Below are 14,540 nucleotides of genomic sequence, written 5' to 3'. Positions count from 1 at the left end.
TGCCAGCCTGGGGAGGGCAGGGGGCTGTAATGCCAGCCTGGGGAGGGCAGGGGGCTGTAATGCCAACCTGGGGAGGGCAGGGGGCTCAGAGAGGGGGGCAGGACGGGGGAATGGCTGCTGTCCAGCTTTTGGGATACTGGGGAGGAATTGTTCCCTGGGAGGGCGGCACAGGGTGCCCAGAGCGGCTGTGGCTGCCCCTGGATGTGTCCAGGGTCAGGTTGGATGGGGGTTGGAGCAGTGGGAGATGTCCCTGCCATGGCCACTGAGTGGGGTTTAAGGTCCCTCCAACCCAACCCATCCTGGGATTCCTCACTCCTGAGCAGCAAAGTTGTCAGGGCATCACCTTTATCCAACCTGGCACCTCCTGCTGCACCCTCCGGTGCTGGCGCTGCCTCAGCCCCTGCATTTGTGTCCCTCTGTGTGCCCAGACACCCGCCAGGGCTTCTGCTTCACCGAGGTGCTGCAGACCATGTGCCAGATGTCCTCCACCAACCGCAACCTGGTGACCAAGTCCGAGTGCTGCTGCAACAGCGGGCGCAGCTGGGGCCCGCAGTGCGAGCTCTGCCCCCTGCCCGGCACTGCCCACTACAAGAAGATGTGTCCCCACGGCCCTGGCTACTCCACGGATGGCAGAGGTGGGTGGGGCACGGGACAATCCCCCTGGAGCAGGCAGGGAGCCTCTGCAATGCTCCCCGAGCATGGAGATTGGATCTGTGGGAGGATCCAGCCTGTCCTGGTGTTGTGGGGTGAGGGGGAGCCTCAGCCCTGCCTTAGCCTTGGATTTCTGTGTTTAATTTTATGGAATCCTTCTGGTCTTTGAGGTCTCAGGATGGTGGATGAGGTCTGTTATGAAATGAGTTATTTACTGACAGAGATAGCAGGTGAAAGATCTTAATCAGAATTACTTATTGCACAGTGTGAGATGGAAAGAGCTGCTGGTGGATTACAGCAGGACAGAAACTGTGCAGATACCGAGGTGCTAAAGCTGGCAAAGGAAACAGGATTGATCAGGAAATGATGATAATGAACAGAACCCTTCACTCCACCCTGCTTGGGGAGAAGCCCCACACATTTCCAGGGAGCTGCAGCAAATTTCTGCTTTGGGAAAGTTCAGCCAGAATTCCAGTTTATCTTTGCAGCTCCCACTTGGACAGGGGGTGTTTATTTAAACTCTGAGACACTTATCCTGTTTATGTGATACCAGATAAGCTTTTTTTGGGGGGGCTGAGCACTGACAGCTCCTCCCTCCCTCCCTGCACAGACATCGACGAGTGCAAGGTGCTGCCCAACCTGTGCAGGAACGGGCAGTGCATCAACAGCATCGGCTCCTTCCGCTGCCACTGCCGCCTGGGCTACACCCCCGACATCACAGGCACCGCCTGCCAGGGTGAGCCGAGCCCCTGCTCCGCCCCAGCATCCTCAGCCCCAGCATCCTCAGCCTTCCCCTGCTCAGCCCCAGCATCCTCAGCTCCTCCTGCTCAGCCCCAGCATCCTCAGCCTCCCCTGCTCAGCCCCAGCATCCTCAGCCCCAGCATCCTCAGCCTCCCCTGCTCAGCCCCAGCATCCTCAGCCTCCCCCAGCTCAGCCCCAGCATCCTCAGCTCCTCCTGCTCAGCCCCAGCATCCTCAGCCTCCCCTGCTCAGCCTCAGCATCCTCAGCCCCAGCATCCTCAGCCTTCCCCTGCTGAGCCCCAGCATCCTCAGCCCCAGCATCCTCAGCCCCAGCATCCTCAGCCTTCTCCTGCTCAGCCCCAGCATCCTCAGCCCCAGCATCCTCAGCCTCCCCTGCTCAGCCCCAGCATCCTCACACTCCCCCAGCTCAGCCCCAGCATCCTCAGCCTCCCCCTGCTCAGCCCCAGCATCCTCAGCTCCTCCTGCTCAGCCCCAACATCCTCAGCCTCCCCTGCTCAGCCCCAGCATCCTCACACTCCCCCTGCTCAACCCCAGCATCCTCACACTCCCCCTGCTCAACCCCAGCATCCTCAGAGTCCCCTGCTCAGCCCCAGCATCCTCAGCCCCAGCATCCTCAGCCTCCCCTGCTCAGCCCCAGCATCCTCACACTCCCCCTGCTCAGCCCCAGCATCCTCAGTTTCCCTTCCCCGGGGTTTAACCCAGCCCCAAGCCCGCCCTGCCCTCGGGGAGCTGCGGGTCCGTGCGGGCTCCGGGTGCCCCACACCTCTGAGCCTTTGTGGAATTCCTTAAACACGAGTTCTTTGTCTTCCCTGAGCCCAGGACTGCGATCCTGAGCTGAAATCTGGGAGCTCCCAGCCCAGCCCCAGCAGCACAGCTGGTTCCACCCAGCTGGGAGTCCAGATGTTGGCCACAAAGGCACCTCTGGAATCGCAGCTCTCTCTCTCTCATCAGATTTGAGCTCCTCCAAACCCGTGGCTCTGCTCACTCTTCCTGGGGAGGGAAAATGGGGATAAACATCTCCAGGAGTGCCAGAACCCACGGGGATATCTCACCCCTGAGCCACAAAATTTGGTGTCACCCTGTTCAGGAGTGGGCTGGGACCTCCAAGGGGTGGAGGGGACCCAACCTGACGTGTTTTGTCCCCTGGGGTGCAGATCTGGACGAGTGCAACCAGTCCCCAAAGCCCTGCAACTTCATCTGCAAGAACACCGAGGGCAGCTACCAGTGCTCGTGCCCCCGGGGGTACGTCCTGCAGGAGGACGGCAAAATCTGCAAAGGTACAGAGCCAGGGGACAGCAGGGACCTGCCACCCCTGCCAGCTGGGGACAGGGGACAGGGGACAGGGGACAGGGGACAGGGCAGCCACACAGGGGAAATGTCAGCAGAGAGGGGTGGGGAGAGGGGCCACGCTGGGCTGGTGGGTGTGACACTGCAAGTGTGACATTGCAGGTGTGACATTGCAGGTGTGACAGTGCAGGTGTGACACTCAGGTGTGACACTGCAGGTGTGACAGTGCGGGTGTGAAAGTGCAGGTGTGACACTCAGGTGTGACAGTGCAGGTGTGACAGTGCAGGTGTGACACTCAGGTGTGACAGTGCAGGTGTGACACTGCGGGTGTGACAGTGCAGGTGTGACAGTGCAGGTGTGACACTCAGGTGTAACACTCAGGTGTGACATTGCAGGTGTGACATTGCAGGTGTAACACTCAGGTGTGACAGTGTGGGTGTGACATTGCAGGTGTGACATTGCAGGTGTGACAGTGCAGGTGTGACATTGCAGGTGTGACACTCAGGTGTGACACTGCAGGTGTGACATTGCAGGTGTGACATTGCAGGTGTGACAGTGCAGGTGTGACACTCCAGGTGTGACACTGCAGGTGTGACACTCAGGTGTGACACTCAGGTGTGACATTGCAGGTGTGACAGTGCAGGTGTGACACTCAGGTGTGACAGTGCAGGTGTGACACTCAGGGGAAAACGCTCCTGGTCCTTTCCTGGAGGCTGCAGAGCACGGCCTGAGCTCAGGGAGCTGCATGTCCTGACACTGTCACTGTCACCAGCCAGGCTGGGCTGAGCCTGGCACTGTCACTGTCACCAATTCAGGCTGTGCCTGGCACTGTCACTGTCACCATTCAGGTTGTCACTGTCACTGTCACCATCCAGGCTGTGCCTGGCACTGTCACTGTCACCAGCCAGGCTGTGCCTGGCACTGTCACTGTCACCATCCAGGCTGTCACTGTCACTGTCACCATTCAGGCTGTGCCTGGCACTGTCACTGTCACCATCCAGGCTGTCACTGTCACTGTCACCATCCAGGCTGTCACTGTCACTGTCACCAGCCAGGCTGTCACTGTCACTGTCACCGTCACCAGCCATTCTAGGCTGTCCCCACCTCCCCCAGTGCTGGGGCAGTGTGAGGAGCCTGGCCTGAGGAGGTGGGAGAGCCTCAGGGGCTCTCTGGGATTTGTGAAGAGCAGGAGAGGCAGGAAAACATCTCTGCACCCCCAGATGTGTCTGTGTTACCCTGAGGTGGGGAGAGGTTTGTTTTTCTCCTGTGAGCACTTCAGGGATGCTCCTGGGGCTGGCTCTGTGCAGCCACGGGGACACTGAGGTGTCACAGCCTCAGTGGGACAAACTGAGAGCTTTTCCTTGTCCCTTCAGACCTGGATGAGTGTTCCACCAAGCAGCACAACTGCCAGTTCCTCTGTGTCAACGTCATCGGGAGCTTCAACTGCAAGTGTCCCCCTGGCTTCACCCAGCACCACTCGTCCTGCATTGGTGAGTGACAATTCCTGCCCTGCTCGTCCCCACGGAGCAGCTCTGCCTCAGGAGAGGCTCCCCAGCCCCCAGACTCTGCCTCTGGAGCCCCCCTGCCCCTCTGCATCACCTCCATCGACCCTCTGCTGCTTTGGGCTCAGTCCCTCCATCCCAGCTGGTCACAGGGCCAGGGTGGAATTGCATTGGTCAGGAGTGGAATTCCAGTGGTCAGGGGTGGAATTCCAGTGGTCAGGGATGGATTTCCAGGTGGACAGAGATGGATTTCCATTGGTCAGGGGTGGGTTTCCATTGGTCAGGGATGGGTTTCCAGGTGGTCAGGGGTGGATTTCCAGTGGTCAGGGGTGGATTTCCAGTGGTCAGGATGGATTTCCAGTGGTCAGGGATGGATTTCCAGTGGTCAGGGATGGATTTCCAGTGGTCAGGGGTGGATTTCCATTGGTCAGGGGTGGATTTCCATTGGTCAGGGTGGATTTCCAGTGGTCAGGGGTGGGTTTCCAGTGGTCAGGAATGGATTTCCAGGTGCTATAGGATGGGTTTCCAGTGGTCAGGGGTGGGTTTCCAGTGGTCAGGAATGGATTTCCAGGTGCTATAGGATGGGTTTCCAGTGGTCAGGGTTGGATTTCCATTGGTCAGGGATGGATTTCCAGTGATCAGGGGTGGATTTCCAGTGGTCAGGGGTGGATTTCCATTGGTCAGGGATGGGTTTCCAGTGGTCAGGGATGGATTTCCATTGGTCAGGGGTGGATTTCCAGTGGTCAGGGGTGGATTTCCAGTGGTCTGGGATGGATTTCCAGTGGTCAGGGATGGATTTCCATTGGTCAGGGGTGGGTTTCCAGTGGTCAGGGATGGATTTCCATTGGTCAGGGTGGAATTCCATTGGTCAGGGGTGGATTTCCTGTGGTCAGGATGGATTTCCAGGTGGTCAAGGTGGGTTTCCAGGTGGCCAGGGTGGGTTTCCAGGTGGCCACAAGCCCCTCGTGGTGTTTTGCAGACAACAACGAGTGCACAGCTCAGCCCTCCCTGTGTGGAGCCAAGGGGCAGTGCCTGAACACCCCGGGCAGCTACAACTGCGAGTGCCAGAAGGGATTTTCCCTGGACAGCTCCGGGGTCAACTGCGAAGGTGGGGCTGGGATCTGGGGCTGATTCCCTGGGGAGGAGCTCAGGGAGGCTCTGGAGAGATGGGGAATTCAGGGAATGTTTGGACAATGCTCCAGGGCTGGGGGGAATTGTTGGGGTGGCTGGGGTTGGGTTGGATGATCCGTGGGGAAGGGAATGGTCCCAAATTCCACCAGGAGAGATCTCAGCGTGAGCCAGGACAGGGGACCAGGGACAGGGACAGGGGACAGGGGAGTGGGACAAGGGACAGGGGACATTGTCTCACTCCCAGTGTGTCCCTGAGCCCAGGACAGGGGACAGGGACAGGGGACAGGGACAGGGGACAGTGCCTCATTCCCTGTGTGTCCCTGAGTCTGGGACAGGGGACAGGGAGAGGGGACAGGGGACAGGGACAGGGGACTGTGCCTCACTCCCTGTGTGTCCCTGAGCCCAGGACAGGGACAGGGGACAGGGACAGGGACAGGGGACATTGTCTCATTCCCTGTGTGTCCCTGAGCCCAGGACAGGGGACAGGGGACAGTGTCTCATTCCCCGTGTGTCCCTGAGCCCAGGACAGGGACAGGGGACAGGGACAGGGACAGGGGACAGTGCCTCACTCCCTGTGTGTCCCTGAGCCTGGGACAGGGGACAGGGGACAGGGGACAGGGGACATTGCCTCGCTCTCTGTGTGTCCCTGAGCCCAGGAGAGGGGACAGGGGACAGGGGACAGGGGACAGGGGACAGTGCCTCATTCCCTGTGTGTCCCTGAGCCCAGGACCGGGACAGGGGACAGGGACAGAGGACAGTGCCTCACTCCCCGTGTGCCCCTGAGCCCAGGACAGGGGACAGGGACAGGGGACAGTGCCTCACTCCCGTGTGTCCCTGAGCCCAGGACAGGGGACAGGGGACAGGGGACAGGGGACAGGGGACAGTGCCTCACTCCCAGTGTATCCCTGAGCCTGGGACAGGGGACAGGGTCAAGGACAGGGACAGGGGACTGTGCCTTGCTCCCTGTGTGTCCCTGAGCCTGGGACAGGGCACAGGGGACAGGGACAGGGGACAGTGTCTCACTCCCCGTGTGTCCCTGAGCCCAGGACAGGGGACAGGGGACAGGGCACTGTACCTTGCTCCCTGTGTGTCCCTGAGCCCAGGACAGGGGACAGGGACAGGGGACAGGGGACAGTGCCTCACTCCCTGTGTGTCCCTGAGCCTGGGACAGGGGACAGGGGACAGGGACAGGGGACAGGTGACAGTGCCTCACTCCCCGTGTCCCCCGGTGCAGATGTGGACGAGTGTGACGGGAACCACCGGTGCCAGCACGGCTGCCAGAACGTGCTCGGGGGTTATCGCTGCGGCTGCCCCCAGGGCTACGTGCAGCACTACCAGTGGAACCAGTGCGTGGGTGAGTGGGGACACTGGGGGGGTCCCATGGCTGGGGGAGGGGTCCCTTGGCTGGGGAGGGGTCCCTTTGGCTGGGGGTGCATCCTGTACCTGTGGGATGCATTCTGTGGGGTGTACCCTGCACCTATGGGGTGTACCCGGTACCTATGGGGTGCATCCTGTACCTGTGGGATACATCCTGGACCTATGGGATGTACCCTGTACCTATGGGGTGTATCCTGTATCTGTGGGGTGTATCCTGTACCTGTGAGAGGGATCCCATAGCTTTGTGGTGTACCCTGCACCTGTGGGGTGTATTTTGTACCTATGGGGAGTATCCTCTACCTGTGGGATGTGTCCTGTACCTGTGGGAGGGATCCCATACCTGTGGGGTGTATCCTGTACACCTGGGATGCACCCTGTACCTGTGGGGTGAATTCTGTACCTGTGGGGTGTACCCTGCAGCTGTGGGGTGTACTCTGTACCTATGGGATACATTCTGTGGGGTGCATCCTGTACTTATGGGGTGTATTTTGTACCTGTGGGGTGTATCCTGTACCTGTGGGAGGGATCCCATACCTTTGTGGTGTACCCTGCACCTGTGGGGTGTATCCTGTATCTGTGGGGTGTGTCCTGTACCTGTGGGGTGTATTCTGTACCTATGGGATGCATTCTGCACCTGTGGGGTGTATCCTGTACCTATGGGGTGTACTCTGTATCTGTGGGGTGTATTTTTTACCTGTGGGGTGTACCCTGTACCTGTGGGGTGTATCCTGTACCTGTGGGGTGTATTCTGTACCTATGGGATGCATTCTGTACCTGTGGGATGTATTCTGTACCTGTGGGAGGGATCCTGGACCTATGGGATGTATCCTGTACCTATGGGGTGTATCCTGTAGCTATGGGGTGTATTTTGTACCTATGGGGAGTATCCTCTACCTGTGGGGTGTGTCCTGTACTTGTGGGAGGGATCCCAAAGCTTTGTGGTGTATCCTGTACAGCTGGGGTGCACCCTCTACCTGTGGGGTGAATTCTGTACCTGTGGTATGCATTCTGTACCTATGGGAGTTACCCTGTACCTCTGGGGTGTATCCTGTACCTGTGGGGTGTATCCTGTACCTGTGGGGTGTATTTTATACCTGTGGGGTGTATCCTGCACCTGTGGGATGTACCCTCTACCTATGGGGTGTACTCTGTACCTGTGGGCTGTACCCTACACCTATGGGATGCATCCTGTACCTGTGGGGTGTACCCTGCACCTGTGGGAGTTACCCTGCACCTGTAGGATGTACCCTGCACCTATGGGATGTATCCTGCACCTGTGGGATGCATTCTGTACCTGTGGGGTGTATTTTTTACCTGTGGGGTGTACCCTGTACCTATGGGATGCATTCTGTGGGATGTACCCTGTACCTGTGGGGTGTATCCTGTACCTGTGGGGTGTATCCTGTACCTATGGGGTGTACCCTGCACCTGTGGGGTGTACCCCGCAGCTGTGGGGTGTACTCTGTACCTGTGGGAGGGATCCCATACCTTTGTGGTGTACCCTGTACCTGTAGGATGTGTCTTGCACCTGTGGGGTGCATTCTGTACCTGTGGGGTGTATCCTGCACCTGTTCCCTGTCCCCTGTCCCTTTGCACGCATCCTGCACCTCTGGGGTGTACCCTGCACCTATGGGATGTACCCTGCACCTATGGGATGTACCCTGCACCTATGGGATGTATCCTGTACCTGTGGGATGTGTCTTATACCTGTGGGGTGCATTCTGTACCTGTGGGGTGCATCCTGCACCTATGGGATGTACCCTGCACCTGTGGGGTGAACCCTGTACCTGTGGGACACCCCCTGACCCCCTGACCCCACCACCCCCCCCCTGCAGACGAGAACGAGTGCTCCAGCCCCTCAGCCTGCGGCTCTGCCTCCTGCTACAACACCCTGGGCAGCTTCAAGTGCGTCTGTCCCTCGGGCTTCGACTTCGACCAGGCCTTCGGGGGCTGCCAGGACGTGGACGAGTGCTCGGCCGGGGGCAGCCCCTGCAGCTACGGCTGCTCCAACACCGACGGCGGCTACCTGTGCGGCTGTCCTGGGGGCTACTTCAGGGCTGGCCAGGGGTGAGAGCGCCGGCTGGCCGGGGAGGGAGGGAGGGAGGGAGGGAGGGAGGGAGGGAGGGAGGGCAGTGAGGGGAGGCTGCTGCTGCCCCTGCCGGTGTGGCTGGTGCTGCCCCTGCCGGCGTGGTGCTGCTCTGTTGGGCAGGGTTTGGGGGTGGGGATGTTTACTGTGGGTTTGTGGGTGGGGACATTTCCCTTGGGTCTGTGGATGGGGACATCTCCTGTGGGCTCACGGATGGGGACATTTCCCTTGGGCTCATGGAAGGTGACATTTCCCTTGGGTCCATTGATGGTGACATTTTGGGTCCATGGATGGGGACATTTCCCTTGTTCCATGAGTGGAGACATTTCCTGTGGGTTTGTGGCTGGGGACATTTCCGTTGGGTTCATGAATGAGGACATTTCCTATGGGTCCATGGGTAGTGACATTTCCCTTGTTCCATGGGTAGTGACATTTCCTGTGAGTCCATGGAAGGTGACATTTCCCTTGTTCCATGGATGGGGACATTTCCTGTGGGTCCATGGATGGGGACATCTCGCTTGGGTCCATGGAAAGTGACATTTTCCTTGGCTCCATGGATGGGGACATCTCCCTTGGGTCCATGGGTGGTGACATTTTGGGTCCATGGATGGTGACATTTCTCTTGGGTCCATGGATGGGGACATCTCCCTTGGGTCCATGGGTGGTGACATTTTGAGTCCATGGATGGGGACATTTCCCTTGGTCCATGGATGGTGACATTTTGGGTCCCTGGAAGATGACATTTCCCTTGTTCCATGGAAGGTGACAGTTCCCTTGTTCCATTGATGGGGACATTTCCCGTGGGTCCATGGGTGGTGACATTTTGGGTCCATGGAAGGTGACATTTCCCTTGGATCCATGAGTGGTGACATTTCCCTTGTTCCATGAATGGTGACATTTCCCGTGGGTCCCTGGCTCTGAGCTGGCTCTCTCTGCTCTCCTCCCAGCCACTGCATTTCTGGTTTGGGATTTGGGAAGGGTCCCTACCTGCCTGCTCCCCAGGAGGAGGACGAGGACAACCTGCTGTCCCCTGACACCTGCTACGAGTGCAAGATCAACGGGTACCCCAAGAGGGGCCGGCAGCGGCGCAGCGTCAACGGCACCGAGGGGCAGCAGGTGAGAAATTGGGGCATGGAGGGACAGCAGGGGAGAGATGAGGGCATGGAGGGACAGCAGGGGAGAAATCGGGGCATGGACGGACAGCAGGTGAGAGATGAGGGCATGGAGGGACACTAGGGGAGAGATGAGGGCACCAGGTGAGAAATTGGGATGTGGAGGGACAGCAGGTGAGAAATCGGGGCATGGAGGGGCACCAGGTGAGAAATGCAGGCACCCTGGAGGGGCTGACTTTCTCTAAATCAAACCCACCTTCCTCTTCCCCTGATCTTTCCTTGATTTGGGGCTGAATTTTCCTAAACCAAACCCAGCTTCATCTGAGCTTTAAATTATTTGGGGCTGAATTTTCCTACATCAAACCCACCTTCCCTTGATTTGGGGCTGAATTCCCCAAACCAAACCCTTGTTCCCCTTCCCCTAATCTTCCCCTGATCTTTCCTTGATTTGGGACTGAATTCCCCAAACCAACCCCCCATTCCCCTTCCCCTGATTTGGGGCTGAATTCCCCAAACCAAACCCCTGTCCCCTTTCCCCTGATTTGGGACTGAATTCCCCAAACCAAACCCTTGTTCCCTTTCCCCTGATCTTCCCCTGATCTTTTCTTGATTTGGGGCTGAGTTCCCCCAAACCAAACCCTTGTTTCCCTTCCCCTGATTTGGGGCTGAGTTCCCCCAAACCAAACCCACCTACCCCTGAGCTTTAAATTGTTTGGGGCTGAATTCCCCAAACCAAACCCTTGTTCCCTTTCCCCTGATCTTCCCCTGATCTTTCCTTGATTTGGGGCTGAATCCCCCAAACCAAACCCTTGTTCCCTTTCCCTGATTTAGGACTGAATTCCCTCAAACCAAACCCACCTACCCCTGAGCTTTAAATTATTTTGAGCTGAATTCCCCAAACCAAACCCTTGTTTCCCTTCACCTGATTTGGGGCTGAGTTCCCCCAAACCAAACCCCCATTTCCCTGATTTGGGGCTGAGTTCCCCCAAACCAAACCCACCTACCCCTGATCTTTAAATTATTTGGAGCCAAATTCCCCAAACCAAACCCTTGTTCCCTTTCCCCTAATCGTCCCCTGATCTTTCCTTGATTTGGGGCTGAGTTCCCCCAAACCAAACCCACCTACTCCTGAGCTTTAAATTGTTTTGAGCTGAATTCCCTAAACCAAACCCCCATTCCCATTCCCCTGATCTTTCCTTGATTTGGAGCTGAATTCCCCAAACCAAACCCTCGTTCCTCTTCCCCTGATTTGGGGCTGAATCCCCCAAACCAAACCCCCATTCCCCTTCCCCTGATTTGGGGCTGAATTCCCCAAACCAAACCCTTGTTCCCCTTCCCCTGATTTGGGGCTAAATTCCCCCAAACCAAACCCCCATTTCCCTGATTTGGGGCTGAATTCCCCCAAACCAAACCCTTGTTCCCTTTCCCCTTATCCTTCCCTGATCTTCCCCTGATTTGGGACTGAATTCCCCGAACCAAACCCCCGTTCCCCTTCCCTTGATTTGGGGCTGAATTCCCCCAAACCAAACCCACTTTCCCCTGAGCTTTAAATTATTTGGAGCTGAATTCCCCAAACCAAACCCTTGTTCCCTTTCCCCTGATCTTCCCCTGATCTTTCCTTGATTTGGGGCTGAATCCCCCAAACCAACCCCCCATTCCCCTTCCCCTGATTTGGGGCTGAATTCCCCAAACCAAACCCACCTACCCCTGAGCTTTGAATTATTTGGGGCTGAATTCCCCAAACCAAACCCCTGTTCCCCTTCCCCTGATCTTCCCTTGATTTGGGTCTGAATTCCCCAAACCAAACCCTTGTTCCCTTTCCCATAATCTTTCCCTGATCTTTCCTTGAGTTGGAGCTGAATTCCCCAAACCAAACCCACCTACCCCTGATCTTTAAATTATTTGGAGCTGAATTCCCCAAACCAAACCCTTGTTCCCTTTCCCCTGATCTTCCCCTGATCTTTAAATTATTTGGGGCTGAATTCCCCAAACCAAACCCTTGTTTCCCTTTCCCTGATTTGGGGCTGAATTCCCCCAAACCAACCCCCCATTCCCCTTCCCCCTGAGCTCCCCCTAACCCCCCTAACCCCTCTCCCATCCCCAGCAGGACCAGGCTGTGAATTTGGCCAGCATGGACGTGGAGACGCCGCTGTCCATGACGCTGAACCTGTCGGAGCTGGCGCACAGGGAGCACATCCTGGAGCTGCTGCCGGCGCTGGAGCCGCTGGAGAACCGCGTGCGCTACACCATAGCGCAGGGCAACGAGGAGGGGCTCTTCAGGATCCACCACAAGGAAGGGCTCAGCTTCCTGCACCTGGGCCGCAAGAAAATCCTGCCGGGCACCTACGTGCTGGAGATCGTCAGCGTGGCGCTGCCCCGCCGCAGGGAACTGCACAAACTCGAGGCCAACAACCACCTCGACTACTTGGCGGGGGAGCTGGGCCAGGCACTGAGGATGAAGCTGCAGCTCCAGCTCTACTAAAGCCACCAGAGACCCCCCCAGTCCCACCCCTGCCACCCACCCCGGCAACAGCAACGGGCTCCTCTCCTGCCAGCGCGGCCACCAACGCCAGGACAGCCTGGGGAAGGGTCCCTGTGGGGTCAGCCATGGGAAATGCTCCTCTGGGATCAACCATGGGAAATTTTCCTGTGGGATCAACCACAGCCATGGGAAATGCTCCTTTGGGATCAACCACGGCCATGGGAAGTGCTCCTCTGGGATCAGCCACGGGAAATGTCCTGCTGGGATCAGCCACTGCCAGGACAGCCTGGGGAAGGGTCTCTCTGGGATCAACCACAGCCATGGGAAATGCTCCTCTGGGATCAGCCTTGGGAAATGCTCCTCTGGGATCAGCCACAGCCACGGGAAATGTCCTGCTGGGATCAGCCATGGGAAATGTCCCTCTGGGATGGGCCACAACAGGGACAGCCATGGGAAATGTCCCTCTGGGATCAGCCTCGGGAAATGCTCCTCTGGGATCAGCCATAGATACAGGAAATGTCCCTGTGGGATCAGCCACAGCCACGGGAAATGTCCTGCTGGGATCAGCCATGGGAAATGCTCCTCTAGGATCAACCATAGCCATGGGAAATGTCCTGCTTGGATCAACCACAGGAAATGTCCCTTTGGGACCAGCCACAGCCATGGGAAGTGTCCCTGTGGGATCAAAGGTGCTGAGTCATTCTCAGAGTAAAAGGTGCTCATTCCTGGGATAAAATGTGCTGATTCCCTGGATAAAAGGTGCTCAATTCCCAGGATAACGGTGCTCACTAATTCCCGGGATAACCGTGCCCATTCCCGGGATAACGGTGCTAATTCCTGGGATAACCATGCCCATTAATTCCCGGGATAACCATGCCCATTCCCAGGATAAAGGTGCTCACTAATTCCCAGGATAACCGTGCCCATTCCCGGGATAAAGGTGCTCGTTAATTCCCGGGATAACCGTGCCCATTCCCGGGATAACCGTGCCCATTCCCACGGAATTCCCGGGAAAATGGTGCTCATTAATTCCCGGGATAACCGTGCCCATTCCCAGGGAATTCCTGGGATAACCGTGCTCACTAATTCCCGGGATAACCGTGCCCATTAAATCCCGGGATAACCGTGCCCATTCCCAGGCAATTCCCGGGATAACCGTGCTCATTAATTCCCGGGATAACCGTGCCCATTCCCATGGAATTCCCGGGATAACCGTGCCCATTCCCAGGATAAAGGTGCTCATTATTTCCCGGGATAACGGTGCTCATTCCCACGGAATTCCCGGGATAACCGTGCCCATTCCCGGGATAACCGTGCCCATTCCCAGGGAATTCCCGGGATAACCGTGCCCATTAAATCCCGGGATAAAGGTGCTCATTAATTCCCGGGATTTCCCGGGATAACGGTGCCCATTCCCAGGGAATTCCCGCTCCCTCCTGCCCGGCCCGAGCCGTTCCGCGCTGTCTCCGTGCACCCTCCCGTATTTATGCAAAACCACCAAAGGAATTCTGGCCGGTGCTGGCAGGAGAGCATTCCTGTAACCTGGCGTTTTTGGAGGGGTGGGAATTCTCCTGCTTCCCTGCAGGGGTGGGGGATGTGTGTGTTTACTGTACGGGGTCCAGGCAAACTTGAAAACTCTTCAAAGCAGCTCCAGACTCTGGATTTTACAAGAGTCCCAGAGCTTGTGACAGGATGGGTGGCCTGATGTTTGGGATTGTTTTTTTTGTTTTGGTTTTTTTTTATTATTATTTTTGGTTTGGTTGGTTTTTGTTTTGTTTTGTTTTATTTTTGTTTTTTTTCAACAGGTGCTTTTTTTTAAAAAAAAGAAACCAAAATCCAAAAAGTATTAATAATAATAATAATAAATTAGCAGAGCTGGGTTTGTGTGTGTGTGTTGAGCCAAAGTTTCAAAGCTCAAGGTTTCCTCTCCTCCTCTCTGGTGTGGTGTTTTGGTTCGGTTTTTTTTATTTTTTATTTTTTTTTATATTGCCATTTCTTGCTGGTTGATTTTTTTGGGGGGAAACGTTGAAACCCCAAAGCTGTGCCCCTTGTCCCGCACTGAGAGGTGGCTCTTTGTGGAATTCCTTTTTTTTGTATCAGAAGCAACGGCAACAATAAAATTATTTTGGGTTAAGCTGGGCCGAGTGTTTG

At 56.8% G+C, this 14,540-nt stretch overlaps 1 protein-coding gene across 1 annotated transcript in view; it reads left to right on the top strand.

Annotated features, from left to right (window-relative positions):
* Positions 1 to 13,414, top strand: part of FBN3 (fibrillin 3) — a 59,731-nt gene extending 46,317 nt beyond the window's left edge. The window contains exons 44-52 of the mRNA XM_033082404.1: positions 429 to 635; positions 1,262 to 1,387; positions 2,567 to 2,689; positions 4,073 to 4,189; positions 5,181 to 5,309; positions 6,567 to 6,686; positions 8,545 to 8,776; positions 9,743 to 9,911; positions 12,012 to 13,414. Of these exons, the coding sequence (XP_032938295.1) occupies positions 429 to 635; positions 1,262 to 1,387; positions 2,567 to 2,689; positions 4,073 to 4,189; positions 5,181 to 5,309; positions 6,567 to 6,686; positions 8,545 to 8,776; positions 9,743 to 9,911; positions 12,012 to 12,389 (1,601 nt within the window). The 3' untranslated portion in view covers positions 12,390 to 13,414. The remainder of the gene's footprint in view (positions 1 to 428; positions 636 to 1,261; positions 1,388 to 2,566; positions 2,690 to 4,072; positions 4,190 to 5,180; positions 5,310 to 6,566; positions 6,687 to 8,544; positions 8,777 to 9,742; positions 9,912 to 12,011) is intronic.
* Positions 13,415 to 14,540: the final 1,126 nt, after the last annotated feature.

This window comes from Catharus ustulatus, chromosome 29, assembly GCF_009819885.2.
Source record: "Catharus ustulatus isolate bCatUst1 chromosome 29, bCatUst1.pri.v2, whole genome shotgun sequence".
Taxonomy (NCBI): Eukaryota; Metazoa; Chordata; class Aves; order Passeriformes; family Turdidae; genus Catharus; species Catharus ustulatus.
Note: the sequence above shows the minus strand (reverse complement) of the source record. Positions and strands in the feature narration are given on the sequence as shown.